Source organism: Scomber scombrus, chromosome 3 (assembly GCF_963691925.1).
Source record: "Scomber scombrus chromosome 3, fScoSco1.1, whole genome shotgun sequence".
Classification (NCBI taxonomy): domain Eukaryota; kingdom Metazoa; phylum Chordata; class Actinopteri; order Scombriformes; family Scombridae; genus Scomber; species Scomber scombrus.
Window position 1 is genome coordinate 15,646,911 of NC_084972.1, and position 26,356 is coordinate 15,673,266.

At 39.1% G+C, this 26,356-nt stretch overlaps 2 protein-coding genes across 3 annotated transcripts in view; one reads left to right on the plus strand and one right to left on the minus strand.

Annotated features, from left to right (window-relative positions):
* Nucleotides 1-2,222: 2,222 nt before the first annotated feature.
* Nucleotides 2,223-10,128, minus strand: sumf1 (sulfatase modifying factor 1). Its single transcript, XM_062416418.1, has 9 exons — nt 9,817-10,128; nt 8,395-8,568; nt 8,189-8,263; nt 4,970-5,052; nt 4,686-4,808; nt 4,450-4,564; nt 3,768-3,881; nt 3,615-3,674; nt 2,223-2,765 (listed from the first exon to the last, which is right to left on the minus strand). The coding sequence occupies exons 1-9, from the start codon at nt 10,078-10,080 to the stop codon at nt 2,664-2,666; spliced, it is 1,110 nt and encodes a 369-aa protein (XP_062272402.1). The 5' UTR covers nt 10,081-10,128; the 3' UTR covers nt 2,223-2,663.
* Nucleotides 10,129-10,323: 195 nt separating this feature from the next.
* The window catches only part of LOC133978075 (inositol 1,4,5-trisphosphate receptor type 1-like), a 72,716-nt gene continuing 56,683 nt past the window's right edge, over nt 10,324-26,356 (plus strand). The window contains exons 1-5 of one of the 2 annotated variants that reach the window (XM_062416420.1): nt 10,324-10,782; nt 11,728-11,828; nt 13,997-14,067; nt 25,559-25,668; nt 26,235-26,321. In XM_062416420.1, the coding sequence (XP_062272404.1) occupies nt 11,737-11,828; nt 13,997-14,067; nt 25,559-25,668; nt 26,235-26,321 (360 nt within the window). In that variant the 5' untranslated portion in view covers nt 10,324-10,782; nt 11,728-11,736. Of the gene's footprint in view, nt 10,783-11,727; nt 11,829-13,996; nt 14,068-25,558; nt 25,669-26,234; nt 26,322-26,356 lie in introns of those variants that run through there. The other variant, XM_062416419.1, reaches the window with a different exon arrangement.

The window sequence follows — 26,356 nt, forward strand, 5'->3', positions numbered from 1 at the left end:
AGATTGTCTTAGTTGCTATGCTGTTTCTGTGGTGCATTTTTTGACTCACTTTTGTTCGGGTTATTAATACAGCCGCAGGGGCTGACAGTCTTCTTGCAGCATTAGTAGAGATCAGTGTTTCTTTCTCTGTTTTGTAAAACAGGTAATCTGTTGTTCACTGATAGATTATGGAGTTTGTATGAACTTCAAATAAAAGCTGACAGCAGGGTTTAGACTTGTTAAACTGTCTACTGAATGTTAGCAATTGTGAAGTAATGTTGTATCAACTATACCTTTGAACGTTCTGACTTAAATTTCAAGAGAATAGTATTTTAGTTTGCTGATAAATGTGATGTTGAATGCTAGAAATACAAATGTTTATGAAAACATTTGTATCTTTGAGGTTTTTTGTTTTTTTTACTAAGGTACACTAGAAACGTTTTGCCCCTTTACTCACTTATTTTGCGAGATTTTTTTTGTCAATTGCTTAGTTTATTATTTTCTCATGCAATATGTATACTGACAAAGTCAAAATAAATTTTTGGTTCTTTTGCAGACAGTTTGTCTTTTTTCCCCTCTCCTACAAATACTATATTTCAGTTTAAGCAGGCACCATCACAGTATCCTCACAGACAGAGCTTAAAATGTGTAAGCGTAACTTCTAAATATGGGTATGTCTATACATACAATATGCAATATACAAGTATGTGCTGCCCTCTGGTGGATAGCACATATTAAACCTATTTACTTTACGTGATTGTTTAATATGGAGTTATGTCCAAAAAGAGCTTTGTTTGGTTGTTTTGTTTTATTGCCAAAAATTTAATTCAGTCTGTTTAGGCAAGGAAATTTAAAAAAGCTGCAAGCAGTGATGAATGGGCCCTTGCACCTCATGCATCGGAGGGACTGACAGCTGAGGTACTGAAGGTGTGTTGACACAGATCTGAATTTTCAGGATTATCGGACACTGTGTGCAGTATGCAGTGCTGGAGATGACATATTGGACAGTGTCTATATATATATATATTTGATGACGTATGTCTCATTTAGACTTACGTCCCTGTTACCTGTAGGCAGTACTACTTAAATGGAATATTACTAAGCCATCCTTTAGTGGAGGGTATGACAAATACACATCTCCATGACCATTGGACAAGAGGTATTTATCACTTCCTCTGTTCACTATGTGGCGCTCTGTAGAACACTCACTACAACATGTTGCTGTATATTGTGATGGACTCTATGTAAATTAAAAGATGTTTGTCACAAAAGGCTGACTTCTGTTGTGGAACTATTACCATCATTCAATATTGGCCTGTAGATGTGTTCAGGTCTGGACTCTTATAAAGAATGAGACATTTAAGGAAGATTAAACAATGTACATTTGAGTTAGCCTATAATAACTTTATGTTTAATGCCCACAACATTTTGGGGAAAATTGCCTGGCACACCACCTCCATGAAACCTCAAAACTTAGCTTAAACAAAATTTTAAGGTGTTTTGGTTAATTGTCTAGGAAGCTTTCATTAAAGTACACCATGTGTAAATAGCCTAAAACTGCACAAAAATATAAAAATCGCTAACTTCCTGCTGTGCTTGGGGTATGGCTCGAAGATACTTTTTTTTAAAGTCTGGAGATGTTACTGCCTACCAAATGTTGTATGTCATCATGCATGTAAAATTAAAGGTGGGGCATTGACTGATTGAAACTTTGTAGTGGCTGCCCTCGGGCCCAAGACCTATATGAGATATCTAGTTTCACCACTGATGCATGTGCAAAGTTTTGTCAGTTTTTGAGCATCCCAAGCCCTCAAAAATGCAATGCCATCTAATAGTAATAATAATAATAATAATAATAATGGTAATAGTAATAATAATAATGGTAATAATAATAATTATAATAATAATGATGATCTCTACCAAAACAATAGGTTCTTACACTTTCATGGGCCATAATAAACATAGAGATACAACTGAGCAAACTAAAAGAAAAAGAAAAAGGAAAGAAAGAAAGAAAGACAGAAAGAAAGAAAGAAAGAAAGAAAGAAAGAAAGAAAGAAAGGAAAAAAAGGAAAGAAAGAAAGAAAGAAAATATGAACCTCCAATTAGAACACACAGACATGCACATACTCACAAAGGGAAAGATAAATGGGAGACCATTTATCACAGATCTATCTGTATTTGAAAATATTATATAACATTATCTTACACAGCAATTTCAGAAAAATATTTTACATCAAGGATTGACTTTCACCCTTTATCTCAACTACCCAAAATCTCTTTGCTGATAATGAGAAATCTTTTCAAAGATGGTGAGATTGTTTTTTTCACTTTCACAATACGAGACCACACTGATCTTCCTTTTAAGTCCTTTGACACTAGCAGAAATAATGTTTTCTCCAACTATGCTCTGAGACATAAAGAGAGCAGAGACTTAGAGACAACAGTCTTTTTAATTATCTTATGAAAAAATCTGGAAAAATTTAAAGTTATAACATGTAAGAGACATGTTAGCCACAGACATTCTTGAGTCAAAAATCATCTTCTTATGTATGATAATGCAATGGCACATAAAAAAAGTCCATCATATTTAAATACTGCTTTGGAGGGGTCACTCTGTATCCAATACCGCGTTAGGCAGCAGCTGAATTAAGGGACCCTGTGTTCAAGTCAAGTAAGTCAGGTCATCTTTGCTCCCGAGAGACACAGCGAAAACCAAGATTAGAGGCTGAGCTGTCGGGAGAGTTCTGGCTTCGGGCCGCACATCGGTACCTATAGCAATACGACTAGAGGAAGGAGAGATGGGAAAGGGAGATTTACTGTCAATAAATAAGCAAAACTAGTTTGTTATATTTCAAAACACAAATAATGGACACAGTAGCACTCCAATCAGTTTAGTTTAGCCACTTTATTTGCTGTTGAGAAAAGGTTATGTTCATTTAGTACATTGCCTGTTTGTGCATATTCCAAGCATGCCTGACTGTAGTCCTTTTCTCCCTCATATGGGGTTTATTCATACGAAACTTCCGGACGTCTTTACTTTGGACTTATTTTGCATGCAATTAGTCACATTCTCATGGCAACCAATGCTAGTGGCAAGCAAACTGGATTGGTCACCAGTAGGCAGCTCAAATGGTGTTGCAGATAAAGTAAATGTACCAAATGTGTTGATATGACTTATCTCATACCCTACATGGATATTATGAGAATTTCACAGTGTTAAGTGTCTTGAAACACTCAGAACAAGCAGAGCCAATAAACAAGTGACCAAGCTGGTCTGTATGCAGTAGCACATAAACTACTCTTGCCTAACATATCAGGAAGTATGTAATCAAACAGGTGGAGAATAATAGAGAGCTAAATTTCCCTTCTTCTTTAGTGCACTGTTGTAGACTAGATTAAATACCTGCTATAAAATGTGGTTGCACCTCTAGCAAGAAATATTTTGCTTTCACCGATTTAAACAGAAAATGCCCACAAAATCACCCAGGAGGCTATTTTAATAGTTCAAATATGTCATTAAGCATTTAGACCGGTACTTTCACGTTTCACAATCTAGATGTTGAACTTGATATTCTGATTAAACATATAGACAATATTTTGCATAAAAATGATGACATGCTTGTATTCTTTACCTTGTGGCACATGTATGAACCTCCCTTCTTCACCTTGTCTGTGCCTGAGGGAGGACCTTTCTGAAAAAGTTAATGATGAGGAGATATTAAAAAAATGAAACCTTAAAACTCCTGGCGATCACAACCAAAGGTTTACAGGTTATGTGTTATTACTGGGTTGTCTTGCTGCTCTGTGGTGTGATGCACAGTCCACCAGTCTGAGGTCCACTCCCATGCATTCCCCACCATGTCATACAGACCAAAACCATTGGCGGGAAAAGACATCACCTGCAGAGGAGAAAGAGCAATAACAATACCAGGATGATTGACCAGGATGAACCATCAAAACAATGGTGTTTCTTCTAAAAGCATGGCTGGGTGTACTATGAGGATGTGATATGTGTGGTATGTTCATTAAGTGTGTGCTTGAAAGTATATTAAAAAATAATAAAACCAAACATGTTGCATGTTAATAAATATACCTGTATTTAGGCTTGTGGAATCACAGAGATGCAAAGATTATTTTCCTCCAGCAGCTCATATGCTTAAAGAATTTGAGAATACTCTACATACATGATTAATAAATTAGGGCTTTAAAAGGTCCCCCTTGTGGAGAATGAGATTAGATTAATATCATCTAATAGTTATTCAGTTGATCTTGGAAAGCTGTGATCTGTGAGGTCTCATTTCCAGAACTTTTCATTTCCTGTGTATTCTAAAGCCAGTAAGTCAACTATAGATCAGGTTCTACTTTTGTGACAATGGTTAATCATCACTAACACCCTTCCTCCTTCCTAACCTGAAATATGATACGCCTTTAACACACCCAAAGTGTCTCTTTCTCACTGTCTCTTACCGGTGAGCTTTTGACATATCCATCCTCCCCAGTGTTATGGTTGGGGAAATCCCCCTGCCAAAGGTTGGCATAATGTTGTCCTTTCGGGTTCAGCTTGTTTCCCCAGGGGTAAAGTCTACGTGCAGGAAGAATTTATCAGGAAATTGGCAATGCAAAGATAGAGACATATGAAGAGCTAAGCACATGCAAAAGCACAATAATTTGTCTGTATGTTATATAATGATTTAATATCCGACCTGTCTTTCAGGCCCCCCCTGCAGGCATACTCCCATTCAGCCTCAGTAGGAAGTTTCTTGTTAGTCCAGGAGCAGTAGGCGACAGCATCCGCCCAGGACACATGTAGAACAGGATGGTCCAGCCTACAAAAAACAGGTTTTATGTTAATTACTGAGCTCATTTTTGGTAAACCATTGTTTAATTTTGCCATAAGATATAACTGTCAGAAATAATTAAAGAAATAAAACAATGTCAATATTAAGATTAAAAGATTTATGAAGTTTTTAGCTGTGGAGCTTCTCACCTGTCTGTGATGTTGGAGTCTAGACCCTCAGGGTGCCTCCAGTTGGCCCCTTTTACTGGGAGCCACCAGGGGGCAGCAGCCACCTTATAACAAAGTGGTAGAAATGACGGTTATGTCGTAAACTGACAATGTATTTTTCTAAACCAAGTTCACTGTTTCTGTTCACAGTCAGCATAACAACAATGTGAACAAAACTGTGGAAAACACAAAATGCAATTATTTTCTCACTCCAACTCCACCATGCCAAAACTTTGTGTAATTTACAGTCCATTTTGCATACATGTATGTTAATATAGTATTGGAATAATGATTAAATACACATTTAAAACTTTACATAGCACACAATTACTGTAAATTAGCCTGTAGTTTGCTACATGCTGTTACAGTATATCTACATCTAAAATTCCCTGGGTGACCTCTATTAATGTGCCAGGTGAAGAAAAGATAAAAGGACATAAGGTGTGATGTGTATGAGAACTTGTGTCCTAATGCAGAGGACAGGGTTGACTAACACATCCTATACATGAATATAAGAATATATACACGTTTGTTTCGTATTGCATTACTGTAATTCAGTTTAGAAAAATAAAGTCTACAGAAGCATATTGCAGCATTTCTGGTCAATTTCAGTGACATATGGGTCAATGACGTATAACGATTTAGAACAACTCAATTGTAGAATAATAAAAAACCAGCATATCTAATGCAGTAGTTCAAACATTCAGAATGTTGTGTAACTGAAGATCCATATTATACATTTGAAATTGATTTTAGTGGGTTTTTTCAAGATTAATTGGCACTGGCCTTAAAAAGAGTCATGTGGTGCGACCATGATTCATCTTGAAATAAATCAATTTACTTAACACACTTCACATCTTTTTTTTTTTTTTTTTTTTACAAGTTTTCAGTAATATAAAGTGTTTGGAAACAAAGTATTCAAATTTTTTAAAAATGTTTGTAAATGATGATCTTTTATTTAGATAAGATATTTCAAGATGAATCATGGTCGCACCAAATGACTTTTTTTCAGGCCAGTGCCAATTAATCTTGAAAAACCCCCATTAAAATCACTTTCAAATTGTAATATGAACTGTCAGGTACACAACATTCTGAATGTTTGAACTACTGCATTAGATATGCTTGTTTTTTTATTCTAAAATTGAGTTGTTGAAAATCCTTATACGTCATTGACCCATATACAGATTGGTATTCTTTTCATACGAATGGCATAAACGAATGATTGATTTCAGAATTCTCTCTATTTGTCTTCCACATAAATACTTCAAGGTTCATGAACAGTACTTTTATCTGATCAGTCATTACAGAATTGAAGGGTTACTAATGGTTATTGTTGTACTATTGTTATTGTTGTACTATTGTTGTACTAATGGGTACACAGCACCTTCTCAGCCACATGATCAGGTTGCACATGACAGCTGAGATGAAGCAGTAAATTCCCTGCTGCCTGGCTTTCGTCTACAGAAGGCCTGCGGTGCTCAGGCCTCTTATGGCCAATCAGGGAACATTCTCAAGACTCTTAAATAATGGTGGAATATGTCTTCGTGTCTACCTAAAGCCAAAGATATGTACACCATGAGGATAGTGCTCTGTAGGTTCTCCAGATAAAAGCTCAGTGCAAATATATTAGCTACTCTAAAGATTTTCAAATATATCATGGTGGGAGGAACATCAACATAATATAGGACCATGACAGAGACACATAAGACACAGGACAATTCCATTCAACTTGTTCTTCTTGTTCCCTAAATACATAACACCACATGATCTGTAGGCATTTTTGTCATATTTTCCCTAATTTAAAAATTGGATTTAATGTATCTTACATCTTGCTATTGGCAGACAAAAACTGTATTAAATTGTTAACTTAGGAAAATGTATGTTATTAGATAACTACTTTATTCTAACCAAGTGCACTATACAATGCCCTGCCTGCTTCATTACTAAGGGAAAATGCCCTTTCTATCATATGTTCTCTTTCTTTCCTTCCTGGTATGTTGCTTACTGCACAACTGTGAGGTTAAAAGTCATTTATGTGACTGCAGAAGCAGCTTAGCAATTTAAAGAAAAAAGAAAAAAGTATCACAGCAAACATAGTCTGTCCAACTTGAAAAACAAAGCGTGTGAACTTCTCCTCCTGGCCACGAATGTTCAGAGTTTCCATGGCAACCACAAAGAGTGAATGTCCATCTGTGAGCGATTACATGGTCGTGTGCGGTGTGTGTATGTGCCATTGTGTGTGTGTGTGTGTGTGTCAGCGTCCAATGTAAAAAAAAATCCTCACTGCCTGGCTTGGTCAATAAAGTTTGATTGACCCTCATTTTCATTGGCCACATGGCCAAAAAATGATGTGAAATGAAATGATTTTGTTGATTTATTCATTACATACATAATATACACAACAGTGAGGTTCCCTTTAGATTAAATCCTTCAGTTATGAATGTGTAATATGATGAATGTGTAATGTTGATATATTACACAACTACGTAAAATATAAAATTAGACACAAATTGGATCAGTAAATGAGTTGTGTATAAATATAGATTTCGCCATATTTTGTGTAAAGCCAGAGAGTATGCAGTACATTGGGAGATGATGATGATAAAAACATTTCAGCGAGTATGGGTGATCTTGAAAATATCAAGTACTGAGACAGTGCTGAGAGATCTACAGAAATGTACTCGCTAAAATAGAACACTGACAGAAAGAAAATTTGTTTGTGTGCGCGTGTTCACTCCAAGCTCCTTCTGTCTGCTTTCACAAGCCACCTGTCCACTACAGACTTGGAGTTGAACTGCTCCATGTCTGGACCCTCCAGACTAATGAAGAGCAGCGTTGTCAGTTTGTAGCCAGCAAACTGTACAAAACATACCACACTGTTTTACACCCAGGAGAATTGTTGCTTCCATGAAAGTAGAACCCCCCCCTTTTCTTTTTGTAGATTAATTTGTTTCTTTTGCAGACTTTTTCTTGGATTATCGGTAAGTATGACAAGGGTATAATAGATGAATGATGCTAGGGCAAGAAAGACTTAGCCAAGGGACTTCTTGATTTAAAGTGTACTTGTGTTTTAATAAGGCTGATTCTGGGTTGACTAACAATAGTGTCACAAACAATACTTCATACTGGTGTAGCATAAGAGAAAATGAGTTGTCCAGGCAAGTTGGAGATGTGTGAGATTTGCTGAACAAATATACTTACTGCTTGGGTGATTTGGCTTTTGACAGTCTCACTCAAAATTCCCTCGAAAACAAATGAGTCTCCAAATTTCTCTGCCTATAAGCACGGGGATAAAAACTTTAGCAACATTTATAAAAACTTTGGATTTATCTTATTAATTTCATTTTCAATTAATCCAACAATTAAGGTTTGTCATCAGTTATTAACATACAGTAAATTACTAATACCTCAGTAACGTAAACTGTAGCATGGACGAAGCTCTGGAACTGTCGGTTAGTGACTTCTTGGATGTCCATGTAGAAGGAGTCCACATGGACCAACCTTGGAGGGCCCTCGCCATCTGCAGGAATGCCTGGGTTGTCTGTTCCCATCAGGAATTCTCCTCCAGAAATCTGCACCATCTGTAAGCAGGAAATAAACTTTAAAAAAAATAATTTTAATCTTCAGCATGCAAACAGGCGAATTATACTATGAATCTGAAGTGTGAAGAAGGAGGTTACAGAATTAAAAGGATTAAGAGCTCTTTAAAAAGGCTAGAAACTTAATCTCGTCTGGGTGCAAAGATAGTTTTGAGTTAACTGGCTGCACAATACCTACTACCGAAATCAAAGGCATACAATGTTGCTATGCAGTTATGTTACAAACACATAATAATATACAAATGATAACAAGTAAATTCACCAAATACGGAGACAATTTAAGATTGAACGTAATCATGACGTTGGCAGTTGACTGTATATTAGTACTGTTTAAATAAAAAAGATCATGTGGAAGTGTCAACACATAGAAGAACTATACAGTACAATTATTAAATTCTTATTTATATATTTTCCCTTCAAACTGTCTTATGCGATAGCAGAAGGTGCCTCTCTGAGTGTATTTAGTATTGTGCATGAAAATTCCCTGAGCTTTTCCACACACGGGAAACCTCTGTGACCAGAGCTGAATCTTAAACAGAAAATCCTGCCTTCCACATTGGGAGAGGTAAACCCTGCCAATGACCTTAACCGTCTACAACCTAAACCAAAAATAACCATTTGATTGGCAGAGCTTATTAAGGGAGACGCTGTGTAAACACAGGGTATAAAGCACACTGTTTTTTCTCAGGATGATCTGGGAGTAAAAGCCTCAGACTCAGATAAGTTTGGGATCTATTAATGGACAACTAAGAGATGGAACTCAGATGATTATAGTCCACTAATATCAAGAGCATAGCCAACAACATGCAGTCCATACCTACAACAGTTTGGAAAACCATACCATCCAATAATGAGGCCCAGGAAATGATAGGCTTTTATTCCAGTCGAACACTTTATTTTTATTTTTTTACTGATTATACACCCAAACTGAACAAGAGACGTCAGTGAAATAGTTAGTTAAATAGGTAATGTACAGAAGGTTTGACTGAAAGGTGGAAATTAATGAACTGTTGATCTCCACTACTGTGTTGTTGCTAACTGGACATACCAAAAAGTATGTACCAGTCTGCCCTCAGACAAATGACATTTACGAAAAGAAAAAAGAAAAAGCAAGACCCAATGGCTCAGGGCTCATGGTTGCTCTTTTCTTGTGTACCCTTTCCTTCTGGGCACTATAAAAATAAAAAAGGGGACATTCTCAGTTTTCACCTGACAGCAGTGATAGATTACCTGACTGTGTAATTCCCTCTCATCTCCCTGAGCCTGAGACGCCCTCTCATTCGCAACTCTGGAGTATTTTCCAGCTGTGTCGGTGAGTACGGATGCTGTTTGTTCCTCCGCACCGTCCACAGCTGCAGCGGCTCTCTTCAGCTTCTCGCAGCCGCAGCTCGCTGCTCCCTGCGGGGCTGTGGGTTCCGACTGAGCCCCGCATGAACACAAAACTTTGCTCACGCAGCCAATGATAAATAACCAAACCAAACAACGAAGCACCATTCTCACAAAACACGGATCAACAGCTGCTCATGATGTTGATACTTTTACTTCCGCAATGTCACGTGGTCAGTCAGCTGGCTGCGACGTCAAAAAATGTAACTCTTTCCTGCCCGGAGTGAGTCGGTCTATGGTATTTCTAGTAACTACCACGAACATTTTACAATTCCGATTAAGCTTGTAAACACAGGAGAGGAATGGTGAGGTTAATGTTAATTTAAAAAAGCACACAGCCTTATTTAATAATACCACTCCAAAATATCAACAAAAACCTAAAGGTGTTGTTTAGACAGATTATTTCATCTCAGAGACTTTTTATACACCATTTACTAAATCAAGGCGCCGCAGTGGGAGTGATACTACAGTTTAGATTTGCTTTGTGTCAGGATAGGACCACATGGACTGGGACATCATTTCCCAGATATCAACACTACGACCGCTTGAGAAAAAGTGGCAGCGAGCCAGGCAGCAGCTCAGCCATCCAGTGTGCTGCCTGCCTCAGTGAACACAGCCCCGGTGAGCACCGACAGCCAGGCGCGGAAAGGTGATAGAACTGTCAAAGAAAAAGAGAAGAAAAAAACAACTGGATTATTACAGTCGTTGACGGCTGGACCTCACCATCGACCGGTGGAGAGCAGAACAGCAGTCATGTTGTCGTAGCTGGTCCAGGGAGAGCTGAACATCCGAGCGTTTACCACAACCGAGGTAAAGTTGAGCGCATAACTTGTACAGATTACCATCTTCTCTTCCTATCTTTATCTTCTCGCTGCGGAGAGAAAAAAAATCTGATTTAGTTTCAGTCCTTAAATGGCTAACAAATTGCTCCCAGCTCAACAAGGCCAGTGCTTGTGGTGCACACAGTATAGTGACTTAAAATCAGCCTGACACCAATTAATAGCCTAATAATTTCTGACTGCTGTGAAACTGTATGATTGCGGGTGCAGCGCTGCTACCATTACACGGGGTTTGAAAGTTTCATGTGTGTTTTTGGTCACAGTAGGAAGAAGAGCACTTTTTTTGCTGTAATGTTTTAGGTTTTTAGTCACTTAAAGGCCGCCGTTATGAGTTTACTTTCTCGTGATTTGTCGATCTCAGTGAGAGGCAGTGCTTCAAAAACAGGCAGATAACCTGAGTGAAGTGGACCTGCAATAATGACCTGTTGCATGCAGGTGCATAAAGCTTCCTGTTAGCCGCTGTTGCTCCTAATCATTAACTATTCAGCCCTCAGCCGCCAACAGGTAACAGTAACATTAAACAAGAGAATTTTTCCTGCAGTTTCTATGCAAATCCATGTAGGCAGACAGTAGCATCAGTGTAATGGCTTCTCAGGGAACCCTCTCTTCTACATGATCTGATACTGAGAGTGCATTGCCATTATCATACTGCAAAAGCAACCTGAAATTCACAGATGAAGGCTCAATAATTATGGGATTCCATTAGTTGGGTTACATAGTTGAAGATGGCTACATGTGTGCAAATGGAGATTTAAAAAAAAAAAAAATCATAAATGTTAGAAAAATTATAATGACAGAATAGGAAACACAGATGTTTCTGCTGCTTTTTAGAGTATAGTGATGATAACATTTCTAACATTCAGCACACAATGTTTTAAGACTTTCTACTCATTTTTACTCCTTTACTCTGCTGCAGGTGTCAAACATGTCGGATAAGATGTCCAGCTTCCTACACATTGGGGACATCTGCTCCCTGTATGCAGAGGGCTCCACCAATGGTTTCATCAGCACCTTGGGGTATGTCCATCTCACTGGCCGAACATTATGTGTGTGGGCCTGCTTTCACACTCTTGTTCCTCCACAAGCTGAGCCATGTTTGGAAAGAAGGATATCACACTAGTAACTGGAAACCTTTTTTTTTAAAGAAAGTTAGTGATACACACTTTTCAGTCAGAAAAAGGGTTCAGTCTGTATGTGTCTGATGTATGTTTGTTCGGATGTGACCGAGGTATCAATTCCCACCGTCAGTGACAGAATGCGAGGAGCTTGTAAAGGAGAGATGAATGGATGTAGTTTTGCAGTTTATCCCACAGAACAGACAGAGCTGTGATAACATTGGGAGGCCTTTGAAGTGGTCCTCAGGCCATGACTGACACAACCGCTGATAGTGCTGGGAGAAAAGGAAATATAGGGGCGGCAAATGCACGCTTAATGATATAGTGTTTGTGTTGTGAGCTAGGCAGGAGCAGGGGGTTAGAGGAGGAAACGCTTAGCAGGTGTTGTGTAAAATACTCAATGCTAATAGTAAAACTATCATCAATTCTTCCTCACATTTGGACCACAATAAAAAAGGGCTGATAGTCTGAAAGTAAACTGCATATTGATTGTGTACTCTTATCTGTAGGGGCTGCAGAATGGACTAGTGATTGGATCCATTGCCCTTAAAATATCTCTGAAATGCAATAATGCGACACAATAATGAATCACACTTGTTGCGCGTAACCTTCTTCTCTAAAGCTGCTCTAAAGTGCAATAAGATCACAGATCTCGCATCAGTGTTTTGCGGATAGGAACCACAAGATTGTTTGTTGTCTAGCATCAGTAAAGCTGTCAGGATTATCAACTCAGTGTCAAGGACCCCCACCACCCTCCACCCCCCACTGCTCATGAAAAATGGAATGACCTACAGCAAAGACTGAGTCACTATAAAGACATTGTGGCCTTTTCCTGAGTTTCAGCGCTTCCCACGTATACACAAACACACTCACACATACAAGTGCACATACTGTATTTACAAAAGTGTCATGACAGTTTTGGCCTGGAGCCGTCTTCTCCACGCATAACCACCAACTCAGCAGCATTCTCCAGATCACCTGCCCTTAGAGGAAGAAGGCATACTGAGAAGATAGAAAAACTCTTTGAGTCCTCCAGCTGAGCAGCATTCCCAGCTCCTGTTTGGTAATGGGAGAGAACAGTCTGTTAGCAAATTAAAGGATAGAAATGTTAAAACGCTGTCTAGCACAGTGAGATTGGACCTCTCCATTTTGATCAAAGATGGCTATTAAACGTGTTACTCACTGACAACTCTGAGAGGGATTAGCAAGTTACGTGCATCATCTTCCACACATGCATTGCATGTATACATGTACTGTATCATTTCTTCTTAATGCTCCCCGGATATCGTCTTGCTTTGTATCAAAGTCTGCAGCCTTGTTCCTTGAGGTGTACAGACTGGAGGAGTAGACAGGTCTGTTTGGACAACTGTAGACATTCTCCGGGAAAAAGGCCTCAAATGGATGTGGGATTTGGCCTGTATCCAGACAAGTGTTATTCTAAGCCAGTAAAAGCTAAATTTGTCACCAGAAATTCCAGCCTGCCCACAGGTCATCTAACCCACAATTATTTCATTATTGTGTGAAGTGAACAAGTAAACACGCTGCAACTACATAAGAGCCCTCAATGAAAAAAGAGAGATTCAGTGTATTGGCAGATGTTTTTGTTGTGGGTACTTTTGCCCACTGCTATGTTTAACTCACACCCAAACCATCTTACATTACATAAAAAAGACACAGGGATGATATTCTGAATAGGGGAGATTTTAGACCCTTTTTAAGGTCTAAAATAAATAAATGATTATTGTATATTTTTAAACACTTGCTGGGCATTGCATGTCAAATTCTCATTAGGAGCTGAATTCCTCTAAAGGTCTGATCCTAGTGTCAACCTTGGTGTGAATAAAATTGTCTTATTCAGCAGATTGAATGATTAATCAACTAAATAAAATCATATAAATCATCATCATAAAATAATACATAATATGCAAGCCTGCAAAAATATTCACTACACACTAATCAAAAATCAAAGATACAATATATGATACATTGAACACAGTTTGACTGATTACCAGGGGTGTGTATATACACCTGCATGTAATTAACAATGTTGTTTTGTATTTATATCCACAGCTTGGTGGATGACCGCTGTGTCGTCCAGCCTGACGCGGGGGACCTCAACAACCCTCCAAAGAAGTTCAGAGGTAAAAGGCTCAGAGAGTCGAATCCCCTCGTGCTCCTGAGGCCTGACATCTTCACACTAACTGCTGTCTGTTTATACTGTGGGCTCTGTGAGAGAAGCTGCTGAATGTGTTATGCCGTGTTTCTTTGGTGACAGCCACAATATCTCTGCCCACTGGACTTCAAACAGGGCTGCCTTTGACAGTGTTAATGGTGTGTGTGTGTGCGCGTTCATGCTTATGCATCCATGCATGTGTTTAGAGCCGCGTGTGATCGCCCGCACACCTCGTCTGTGGAGGTAGAGGCAGATGGAGAGAATCGGAGCTGATGTTGATTCAGTGGAAAACAACACACTTGAAAAGCTGCTTTCCAAACAAAAGCCTTGAGTTGCCTCTTTGGGTGAACTCGCTATTTTTAGACCCATACAGGAAGTGGAACTCATGACCCTCGGTTCTCAAGCTAGAGGTTTATATCTCTGGGGAGAGGTCTGTACAGACATTGTACAGAGAATATGAGTGTATTTAAAGATTGTGTAGTACATTTTGCAGATTATTGTACCAAATATGAATGATTGCACTTTTCCTTTAACGCTGATCGTGTTTGATAGATTGAAAAGAAATGGAGGACCAAAATCTTGTTATTATTTTCATTTTGAATTTCAAGTTTGTCTAAAATTGACTTTCATTTCATTTGAGTCTTGACTTTGAAACGGTCTCATCTTTAGGTCTGTTTAGAAGCTGTTCTGGAGCTTTCAGTCATACCACTTGATCTTTTTTCGCAGATCCCAGTTGGCATGGAGAAACAGATGTTTCGATTTTAATTTTCTTTTAGCTTTTCTAAGGAATATTTGAATGTGTTTGGAAAAATCTTCTTTTTTTCTTTTCTCATGTCTGTAAGGCAAGTGTGATCATTTCAATCATATTACATGATCTTCATTGGCAGATTGAGATTTCTCAGTTTCCAGTGGAAATGTAGAGCACTAAGACTTTTGCGATTAATTGTACCATGAGATGAGATTGTGATTTTCAAATTTTAGATCTATACTAACAAACAATAATTTTTTAACATATGTATTAGAAATAATCTTTATCTTGCATTTCTTTTATGGCTCTCTGTGAAACAACATGTTCTCTATTGACAAGTTTGTTGGCCTTTGCCATGTTAAGCAACTTGATTTGAGAGTGTTTTTTTCAGTTTGGCTTCGAAGCGTTTTGGATAGCGAACATTCCACACTCACTTGCTCACACTTTTCATTTGGGATGCAATCTGCTGTCTCAAGAGAAGACAAAAGATTGTCCTGTATTTAGAAAGTAGAAAGCTTTGATCTGAGCAGTGCCCACACTGCTTGGCTACTTGGTGGGTCTCTGGAAGTCCAGGGCAGGTTATCTCCCCTTGGAGACAGTCGCTGTCACCACGATAAACACAGACTGCAGACTGATCACTCCACGCCTGCTGCATCATGAAAGACATGTCTCTCTCTATCTTTCTCTGTTGCCGTGTGGTAAACTTGGAGGTGGAAAAAAATAGCAAAATAAAATTCTACCATTCTAGTTTTCTTTCTGTAGATCCAATCCAAATCATAGTCCAAGCATAACTATCCACGGTATTTTGCAGTTTTCATTGTGTTCATCTGTCTCTGCTGTGCACCAGCTTTAAAATGATACAATGTCAATCTGAATTGTATAGTAACATCCATATTTAGCTTGGGCGGCATGTCTGTATCTATTATATGGGACCAGTGAGAGATAATGCAGTTCTGGCTGAGTTTAAGTCATGCAATATCTAAACTGATTGTAGGTTTAATTACTATTGTTAGCATTACTATTTCTGGCAGCAAACATGTGATTGCAGAGAGGAAGCTACCTATTGGCTCACTTATACAGAAGGCTTTCACTAATCACTTTGCCTCATTTAATCTTCCATTCTCCCATAGTCCCTTTTCCATTGACTCACTTATAAAACACATCACAAAGTTGCCAAAAGACACTACAAGTCTGTGCCAAATTGTTTCATTTTTTCAAAATGTATGCAATGAAAACAGCACAGAGATGTAAGTTGATTTTGTGTAACTGAATCAGTGTTTCTGTAATGTCCTTGCACATACAGTTTAAGTGGCTTTGGTAACTCGTCCACCACGTCAGCTGGACTTGATCAGAAGAGGTCTTCATGTCACTGTGAGAGGCCTCTGGACATCTTCCAAAAGGCCGAAAGAGTTGAAGATGGGCATTATAGGATCATATAGAAGATGTTACAGTGTAGCCATATATAACCTGTAACGTAGAGATATAAATGTTTGCAGGGATGTACAGTAATCATCATGCAAGCTAAGAGATTTACATAAAAGGACAACTCCACAGTTTGTATATGCATAGATGAGTTTACTCATCCATACCCGTGCTGTGAAAACAGTTGTATAATGTCTACGCCTCTGGAGTAGCTTCCCAAAGTCTGAGAAAACAACACTGATGATGTAATCAGGGTTTATCTGAGCTTTGGCTTGAAGAAAAAAATTCCTATAGAAAATCTGTGTTACAAACTGCAGCTGTGGAGCATGTAGCAGGAAAGGGGACTCTAATGAAAATATGTTATTTGTTGCATTATGGGAAATATAGGATCCAGTGTATTTGGTGCTTGAGTAGAGATTATTTTGTGAGTCACCTCAGTGGAAGTGTAGTAGTTAATTGCTGTACTCCCCTAAAATGCCAATCTGACCTTACCCATTTTGGCTAAAAAGCGTCTGTGTTCTTTTTTTTTTAAGGATATATTTAAAAGGTTCTTTTTCAAAGAACCATCTTGGCATTTAATATCACAACTAAAAGCAGAGGATATTTTCTGGTATGGTATTGTTATTTGATTGAATGTGTCTCAGGACACCTGCAGAAGACTTCACAAATCCACTTCTTTTTTTGATGAAGGCTGTATTTCATTTAGGTTTGTCATTTCCAGGGTCCTGGTGTCGTGCATGCTGGTTCACTGGTACGGTTAAATAGAATGGAGTCATCATTAATGACATTAGTTTCACCTGTGCTTTTTCTTTTATGACAGGTCAAATATGTTTCTCCATTACACTGATTGTATAGAATATGTACTTTATGCCAATAGGCCTTTTTCATGACAGTTTAACTTGTCATAATAGAGAAAGCACAGGTGTTACTAATTACACTAACAATGGCTCTATTCAGTCATCCCGGTAAGCCATGATAGTGTGACGGTAATCCTGCTTGTACAATACCTGGACTCTGAAACTAAAGCAGCTAAATATAATTCAGCCATCATTCATCTTTTTATTTACATCTGTGCTTTTCTTGCAGTGACATGTCAATATCTATTCAATGAAAAAAGGCTGTCTTCACAGCATACTGTTGTTTTTTTCTTTTTGCAGCTCACACTTAAGAATGTTTTTTTGCAGACAAAATAATGCAATATGCGCACCATCAGACATTAATCAAACTAACACTTTAAAACGCCACTGCCACTTAAACTTTCTAAAGATTTGATTTTCTTAATGTTTTTCTCTTCCCCCAAAAGCAATTTCAGTGCACATATACACAGACGTTTTTGAACATACTTGTCATGTTTGCAGTGTGAACTCATTATATATTTAAAACCTGCTTAAAGATTCAGGGAATAGGGACACAGCTTAAAATGTCTGCTGTAAAACAGGTCTATCCTGCTGTATGCGGTAGAGTGCCACACTGATCTCACTTATGATTTGTCACAGTTAATCTTACAACATCAAAGCAATTAATAATTTATTCACATTATTTGTTTGTTTGAAAATCGGGTACTGCTGAACTGATGCTGTATAGTGGACAAATAATTTTTCAGATGTTTACATGTTATATATGTAGGTGGATCTGACAATAAACACCACCCAGAGCAAATCATAGTCTAAGCTGTGTTGAAGTCATTTTAAGTATGATAGGTAGGATTTTACATCTTCTTAGTTTCTCATGGTGCATCTCAAAAAACATCAATAGATATGGATTGCAAATCATTTATTTGTGACTCATGGTTTTTCTTGGTATTGCATTAATTGGTCTCAACTATAGCAAACTTGCTGGAGGTTTATAAATAAAATAGAAGGCTGTATTAGAACCTTATTTTCTGAGCCACTCCTGCTTGCTGAGGACTTGCCAAAGATATTCCTCGGTCAGTATAATATATTATTAAACAAGAAGCACGTTTTTCCTTGTTTGAATATCCACAAACTCAGTCTTGGCTGAGTGTGCTTACGTATCTGCATTTTTTAACCAAACCTCTTTGGAACTTCTAATTTGAGAATTTGGGTGTCCTCCGGCAGAGCAAACAATCCTCTGCTCCACCCCCTCACCCCCCTCCCGCCTTCATTTGGGAGGTTCCTCAGCTGAGAAGGACAAAGTTGTAGGCTACAGAGATATTCCTTCTCACAGGACGTTATAAGGGCACAGGGCCAGACTAGCCATGTCGGCTGGGCCTTGTAGTGTCACTGCTGAGGTATGCTTAACATTTCCTCCTAATGTAAACACAAGCACCCTTCACACAATCACACTTTCACTCATGTAGCCTGTAAGCACATCAGCATTTAGCAGACATCAGTACTCAGTGGTTTTGCTTTGTATCTCACCCTGACAGTCTTTGAAGTACCATTACACACATACCCACACACTCTCAGATGAGTTCAGCGGAGAACAGTCATCAACAGTCACTACAAGACAGATACAACTCTTTACACTACACCAATGCTTTGTATTAGCTGTTAAATAAGTGCCCTCTTTTCATTTTTAATCGCTGTGACTTATACTTCAGTTGTTTAGATGTTATGCCACTCTTTTTGTTGTGTGCACCATTGTTCAGATGTCATCTGCTTTTAATTTGCCTTTATAAAATAATCAATTAAATCATCATTCTCTGTTTCTGACTGGGGCCGTGAGGCTGTTCACATATTGATAAACAAGTCTCAGTGGTTAATGTTGCAAAATAATCCTGGCATACTGACATACTGTATTTATAGTAAATGGATGATGGTCATTTTGTGAAGCAAAATGCCCACTGTTTCATCAGAGGCACTTAATCATCATGTTAAATTGATTTCCATGTTCCACCCAAGTCAATTGTTAATTATTATCAACTTGATCCACACAACAAACAGTACTCTATTCATATATATGTACGTACTGTATATGTATATAAGTACATATATATGTATATATATGTATATGTATATGTATATGTATATGTGTGTGTATATATATATACACACACACGCATACATACATATATATGCAAACTCTGTCTCATACAACAAGGAACAACAAGAGCTGATTTTTCTGCTTGTTTATCATTTCTCATCTACATTGCTAAATCAGTAGCATGTGAAAATCATTGGAGTGGATGGTGCCTTCCTGTCTTGGTTTCACATGTCTGCAACTTTTTTTTCATCATTTCTTATTCATCTCCTTTGATAATTTCCTTTTTTTCTGTTTAGCACATATTTTGTATGTGCCCTGAACCATTTAAGCCTCCTGAACGTTGGAGCATTAACTCCTTACGACCATCTATCTGTTCTGATAAAATGTCTCAACCCTACTATGATACTACTGTTGCTCTCAGAGACACACTGCAGACTAGTTGAGTGGTTGATTTGGATAAACACCAGAAACAGTGCTGTCTTTAGTCTCTTCCTCTCCTAATAACCACATACTGTGTATTGCTTTCCTGTCTATTGAGAGAGGAGAGGTCTCGCAGGAAACAGTCAAGGGAAGCTGTTGTCAGTAGACCCATCTATTGTCTTAGAAGCACTACAAGTGATTAGTTGCTTCCTCTATAACATCTCTAACAGGATAAGAATCTCGGAGCGAATAGCAGTTTATACAACCCAGATCATTATGAATATTGTTGATCCAACACAGAATAGAAGTATTAGGCAATGTGTGTCTCACGGTCCTCAGCCAGACAATGCTGTCTGCAGCAGGAAAGAGTAGTTCAGATGTCTCACAGAGGTACGAGCAGGCCTCCCTGCTTGCGTTTGGACACTGATGTGCCCTTAAATCTGAAAAAGTTTGTCAGGGACTGCCAGCCTGTTGTTGAACTGTCCCTGTCGAAAGAGCTGGTGCTAGTGATCGTTCATCACTAGCACCAGGGCCACAGATGAGTCATCTGAGGCCTTTGTGCTAGACCACTAAAAGCAGTCTGACATGATACCACTGTCACTATACACCTACAGATGGAGGACAATATATTTGACTCTGTAATCAATTTATGTTATGTCATATTCAAATATTTTGTTGTATAGCATCTCATCTCTCACACATCGTGAAGATATGCAGGAGTGTAAGCAAATGAGCTTTCCACACTACACAGTTTGTCTTCATAAAAGGTGATGTTGCTTAAAAAGCTATGTGTCAACAAAAGTCTCTGACCATGTAATGTAACTGCTAAGATGCTCACACTTGCCATGCATGTAAGAAGTAGTAGTAGTTTTCACTTGTAAAGAAAAGCTTAAAGACGGTACCTAAATCTGACACCCTCGTCCCCAGTTCTTAGTAAAGTACTAATACTCTACACTGTGTGTGAGAAAGGGAGCAGTGTAACAGTTTAGGCAGGATATCTTTTAACATGCATCATCATGCAATGATTATGAACATCCGCATTCATACATTACACATGTTGTAATATTTTTTGGATTTGCAGACTGTAGTGAGGTCAGCACAGGGTACTAGATACAGTAATAATTGTAGCAAAATATTCAGACTGGTCTGGACTTTTTAAGTCACAAAAATGCAGACTTGAGGCTCAACTTGTGCTTGATTGCTATGAAATTTGACGCACTTTATACTTAAACCAAAAAGTAAATAAATTAGGTTTACATACCAAATCGGTTGAGCCCTGGGTTACCGAGGAGAAATGGGCAGGTGTAATCCTGAAGGAAGAGTATGTTGGAGAGTGTGAGTGGAGTTGGAAGGGTAGGGAGTGTGAGACAGAGTAGGGAGCTGGAAATTGAAGGTGTGATGGTGAAAGCGTGTGAGTTGGATCGAGTGTTGGACAGTGCACCCAAGGAAGAGACAGTATTGGAGTGGACTTCAATGGACATGTTGGTGAAGGGAACATAGGTGATGGGTAGGTATGGTGTCGGGGAGAGGAATTTGGAAGGACAGATGGTGGTAGATTTTGCAAAAAGGATGGAAATATCTGTGATGAAAACATAGTTAAAGAAGAGGGAGGAGCACAGGGTGACATATAACAGTGGAGGAAGGTGCACACAGGTGGACTATGTTGTATGCAGGGGCTGTAATCTGAAAGAGATTAGAGACTGCAAGGTGGTGGCAGTGGAGAACGTAGCTAGGCAGCATCGGATGATGGTTTGTAGCATGACTTTGGAGACCAAGAGAGTGAAGGCAGATCAAATGATGGACTCTGAAGAAGGAAGACAGCAGTTCAGGGAGAAATTAAAGCAGGTGTTGGGTGATAGTGATGGGTTGCTGGACGGTTGGGTAACTACTGCTGACATGGTGTTGAAAGAGGGGTGTGGTGTTGTATGAGAAAGTTGGGAGTAGCACAGAAGTATATAAAAGTGGTGCAGGATATGTATAAGGGCAGTGCGACAGCAGTGTGTGGTTGCAGTGATGGATGGGTTCAAGGTGGAAGGTGGGATTATATCCAGGAGTTTGAAGGACAAGATGGGGCAGGAGTCTCCATGAACTATGATGTTCGTATATGACATTGTGATCTGTAGTGACAGTAGGGAGCAGGTTGAGGAGAGCTCTGAGAGGTGAAGGTGTGCACTTGAGGGAAGAGGAATGAACGTCAGTAGGAGCAAGATGGAATATGTGTGTGTGAATGGGAGGGAGAACAGCGGTATGGTGAGGATACAAGGAGTAGAGGTGGCGAAGGTGGTTGAGTTGAAATACTTTGGTTCAACCGTTCAAAGTAATGGGGAATGCAGAAGAGAGGTAAAGAAAAGAGTGCAGGCAGGGTGAATTGGGTGGAGAAGAGTGTCAGGAGTGATTTGCAACAGAAGGGTACCAGCAAGAGTGAAAGGGAAGAGTGAGACCAGCTATGTTGTATGGTTTGGAGGCAATGGCATTGACGAAAATACAGGAAGTCGAGCTGGAGGTAGCACAATTGACAAGGATGAACAGGGTTGGGAACGAGTATCTTAGAGACAGCTCAGGTTGGATGGTTTGGAGACAAAGCGAGAGGCGACATTGATATGGTTTGGACATGTGCAGAGATGAGATGATGCTGGGGATGGAGCTGCAATGCAAAAGAGGAAAAAAGGTTGTTTATGGATATGGTGAGACCTTCAGGTGGTTGGTGCAACAGTGGAGGATGCATGGACAGGAAGAGATGGAAACAAATGATCCAATGTGGCAACCCCTAACAGGAGCAGCCAAAAGAGGGAGGAAGATGGCAAGTGAACATTGAGGTGGCATTATCAGAAATGAGGGTCACCAAAGTGAGTCCTCCTCTCAGGACCATGAATGTCTGTACAAAATGTCATGATGCCACATCCAATAGATTTGAGATATTCCTATAATGATGTAAGTAGTGGACTGGGAAACTAGGCTGTGTCCGAAATCACTCACTATGTACTGAACATAAAACTCAAACTTCCCACAATGGAAGGATGGCATGTACACTACTGTACTTTCTGCTAACAACCCCACTCAAGGCAAGGCAACACATTTTATAGATGCAAAAATTACCATTCTGCAACAGTTGACAGTTCTCGCAAAATTCTGATAATTAGCAAATGTCTGAAATCCCAGTTTGCTGCTCAATATTGACTACACTATTGAATGTTTTTAAATCTTCTATAAGGGAGTAGTGAATGAGTGAACGAAAGATTGACACAGGTCGAGTCAAGTTACAAAATCATTGAATACAACACTTCCCACAATGCAACTCAACAACTCTGGTGACATCATCAAAGTTGTCTCGGGCTCCACATGAGATTTTACATTGTTCACAGACTGAGTAGCACTCCTCATTACACTGATCGTAATGTGTGAAATCTGTGGAGTGCCCCCCCTGAGTTCTGTAAAATTACTACAGACACAGCTTAGAAGAAAAAATGTTTATATACAATGTCATTTTTATCGTCAGCATTCAGAGAACTGATGAAAGACTTTGAATTGGCCTGAAATTTGCCTGCAAGGCTTGTGGCTTGACATGGACTTGCCCTCGATCACTTGAGAATTACAAGCAGCTCTGTTAATATTTCAGCATGTCTATATATATATATATATATATATGTATATCATTTAAATTTTTTCTTACCAGCTACATAATTGTAGGTATTTCAAAGTGGATGCATCAAAAATAGCTTTCTTTATGAACTCAAATAGATCTTAAATAAAGTCATGTTTATGGGGTGGGGGTTCATGTAGTAAAAGATTGTTTTCAGTTGCAAGAATGTTAATAAATCATTGGGATGTATGCCCTCTGGACCTGGTTTCACCAGTTCCCCTCCCCAGAGAGAAGGAATTTTAACCCCAGATTTTGGTACTATTCAACTAACATGCTTTCTGTACAGCTGACTGTGCTTAAAGGCAAACCTTCAGTGTCGGCTGATCATCTGTCACACACAGGGATCATATTGCAAACTCTGATTTTGTGTTTAGATTATGATAAAACGACAGTGTCACATTATAGGGCATCTCTCTTGTCAGACAGGAGCTTCCAGTGTATGTGTGTTCTTTGTCTGATTGGCTTTCACACAAGCTAGTTACAGATCCAGTTCCGGTGAGAAGTGTATCAACAGTTTCATCTACTTAAGTGAACATACGTGGGATGTGTATACAGTCATTTACTCTATCTGAAGCTCTAAATAACTCTAGCTTTCTTCTTTCTCTCTCTCTCGCTCTCTCTCTCTCTCTCTCTCTCTCTCTCTCTCTCTCTCTCTCTCTCTCTCTCTCTCTCTCTCTCTCTCTCTCTCTCTCTCTCACTCTGTTTCACATTCCTTCACTCTCTTCCTGTCTTCCTCATTTCTCTTTCACTTCCTTTTATTTGTTTTTCTAACAGTATTTGGGGTCAAACTAAAGTAAACCATATCGGATTGGGTCTAGGGTGGGGGGCGAGAAGAAGATTTGATAGATAAAGACCATTCAATTGGAAGGAGCAAATGGTGTGAAATGGTTATAGGAATTCAGAAAGGAGAAGGAAGGATGATAGAATATCGAGGGGGAAGATAGGGAGTCCCCACCCTCTTCTTTCTCCCTCTGTCATCCCACTCCCCTTCTCTTGGCTGGCCTTATTTGGTCATGTTGCTGCGGCTATAGCAGGAGGAGGGAAAGATAGAGAGAGAGAGTGAGAGAGAAGGGGGGAAGGATGGACAGATTGTTCTTTTTTCCTCCTCTTTTTGCCCCCTCAGAATTGAGGGCTTTGGTCTGATGAGAGGTGAAATCAGAGGAAAGACAGAACTCAGAGGGAGGAGGTTTAGTCTGTAGGGAAAACATTGTAAAACTAGTTAAAACTTTACTGGTTAACTGCAAGAATGTGAAACTTTTTTTTTTACCCAGGGTAAAAAGCCTCTTTATCCTTCAGTTGCAGTCATTGTGCAGCTTGTTACAGAAGAGGAACTCTTCTGGGAGAGAAGAGGAACTCTGTTATGTTAAACTTTGTCCACATGCAAATTGAAGGACTGTTTTCTCCTCCTGACAGTATCTATGAAAATGAGTAGCACAATCAGAGTCTGCTGACGACAGCACCGTCACATCGCCGCTGTGGTTATGAACACTGACTGACCATGACTTATCGTCGCTGTGTCACATTATAACACACACATAGAGGTTATTGTGCGCCTTCAATTAGCATAGTCTAATCACAGGATGTGACAGTGTATTACTGAGCTTGTATATTGGGGCGTGCACTCACACACACACACACACACACACACACACACACACACACACACACACACACACACACACACACACACACACACACACACACACTTTCCTTTCCCTCATAATTTCTCCCTGAAGCAGACAAAGCCCTTTAGTCTCAATTTGGACTTATGAATGTGCCTGTAGTGCAAACACACACACATGCGTAGTTGTGTTCATATTTTCTGGGTTGTCAAGTCTTACAAGAAATGTCATTTAATAAGTTAAGTTTGCCATCTATTTTTACTTTATTTTATTGTGCCACTTTCCAGGTGTACAGAGCATCATTTATCATCTTGTTTAAGCAACTCAGACTTATAGACTTTGTTAGTTTATGCTAATCTGTGGTTTTGACCTGTCTCCCACACTGTAGCCCTTACCTCTCCAGGCATCACTCAGAGTGCATTCATATATTTTGTCCTTCTCTCTAATTTTTATTTTCTATTTTGATTTACATTAATGTACTATTCTTACCTATAAACTTTCCATTTTTATTTTCTTTCATATCTGTCTGTTTATCTGTTTGTCTAAGTATAGATTTGTTTATTTCTTCTGTGGTATACACCAATCTTAATGAATATCTGTCTGGCTCCCTTCATCTCTTTCATATTTACATCCATCTCTGGATCTTTGTCTCTCTGTGCAGACTGTCTGTTCAGACTGTGTCCAATGAACCGCTACTCGGCCCAGAAGCAGTTCTGGAAAGCAGCGAAGCCTGGAGGGAACACTGACACGGTACTCCTCAAAAAGCTCCATGTAAGTGAAATGACAACATGTTCACCTCCCAGCAGTCACCACAGATCAGCACACTACACACTGGCCTGTCCTCAGACTTTTTAAAAAAAATTTCCCATTTGATGAGTAGATTTAGTTGAAAACTGAAATCTGCTGTTTCAGACCAGTTTTCAAAGGGATTATGTATATTTGCTGAGGAGATTTTAAATTCCTTTTATAGACATTTCCGAAGCCTTTTACTCCTACTGTCCTACCTTTCTGCCCTCTACACTCTCGTTGCACTCTTTCTGCTGCAATGCAATACCATTTAAAGCAATCTGCTATTTGACCACACAGTCATAAAATGGAAGATTACAATCTCTCCTGTGTTTCCATGGAGATGTGAGCCAGAGTTTTCGGAGAAAGCCCCTCCGTTGAAGCGTACATTTGTGGCTAAGAACTTGTTACTACTGTCCTGCTGTATGCATTTAACAGCTAATCAAAACACTTCTTTCCATATTACTGTGTATACATTAATCTAGTAGTTGTGAGTTTTACTGTCTTCATTTATAACTTTTCTCCACTCTTATCTCTCTCTTGCCTCCCAGCATGCAGCTGACTTGGAGAAGAAACAAAATGACTCTGAAAACAAAAAGCTGCTTGGAACAGTAATCCAATACGGGAACGTTATTCAGGTTTGTTATTCCTAACTAGCGATCTCTTGGTATTT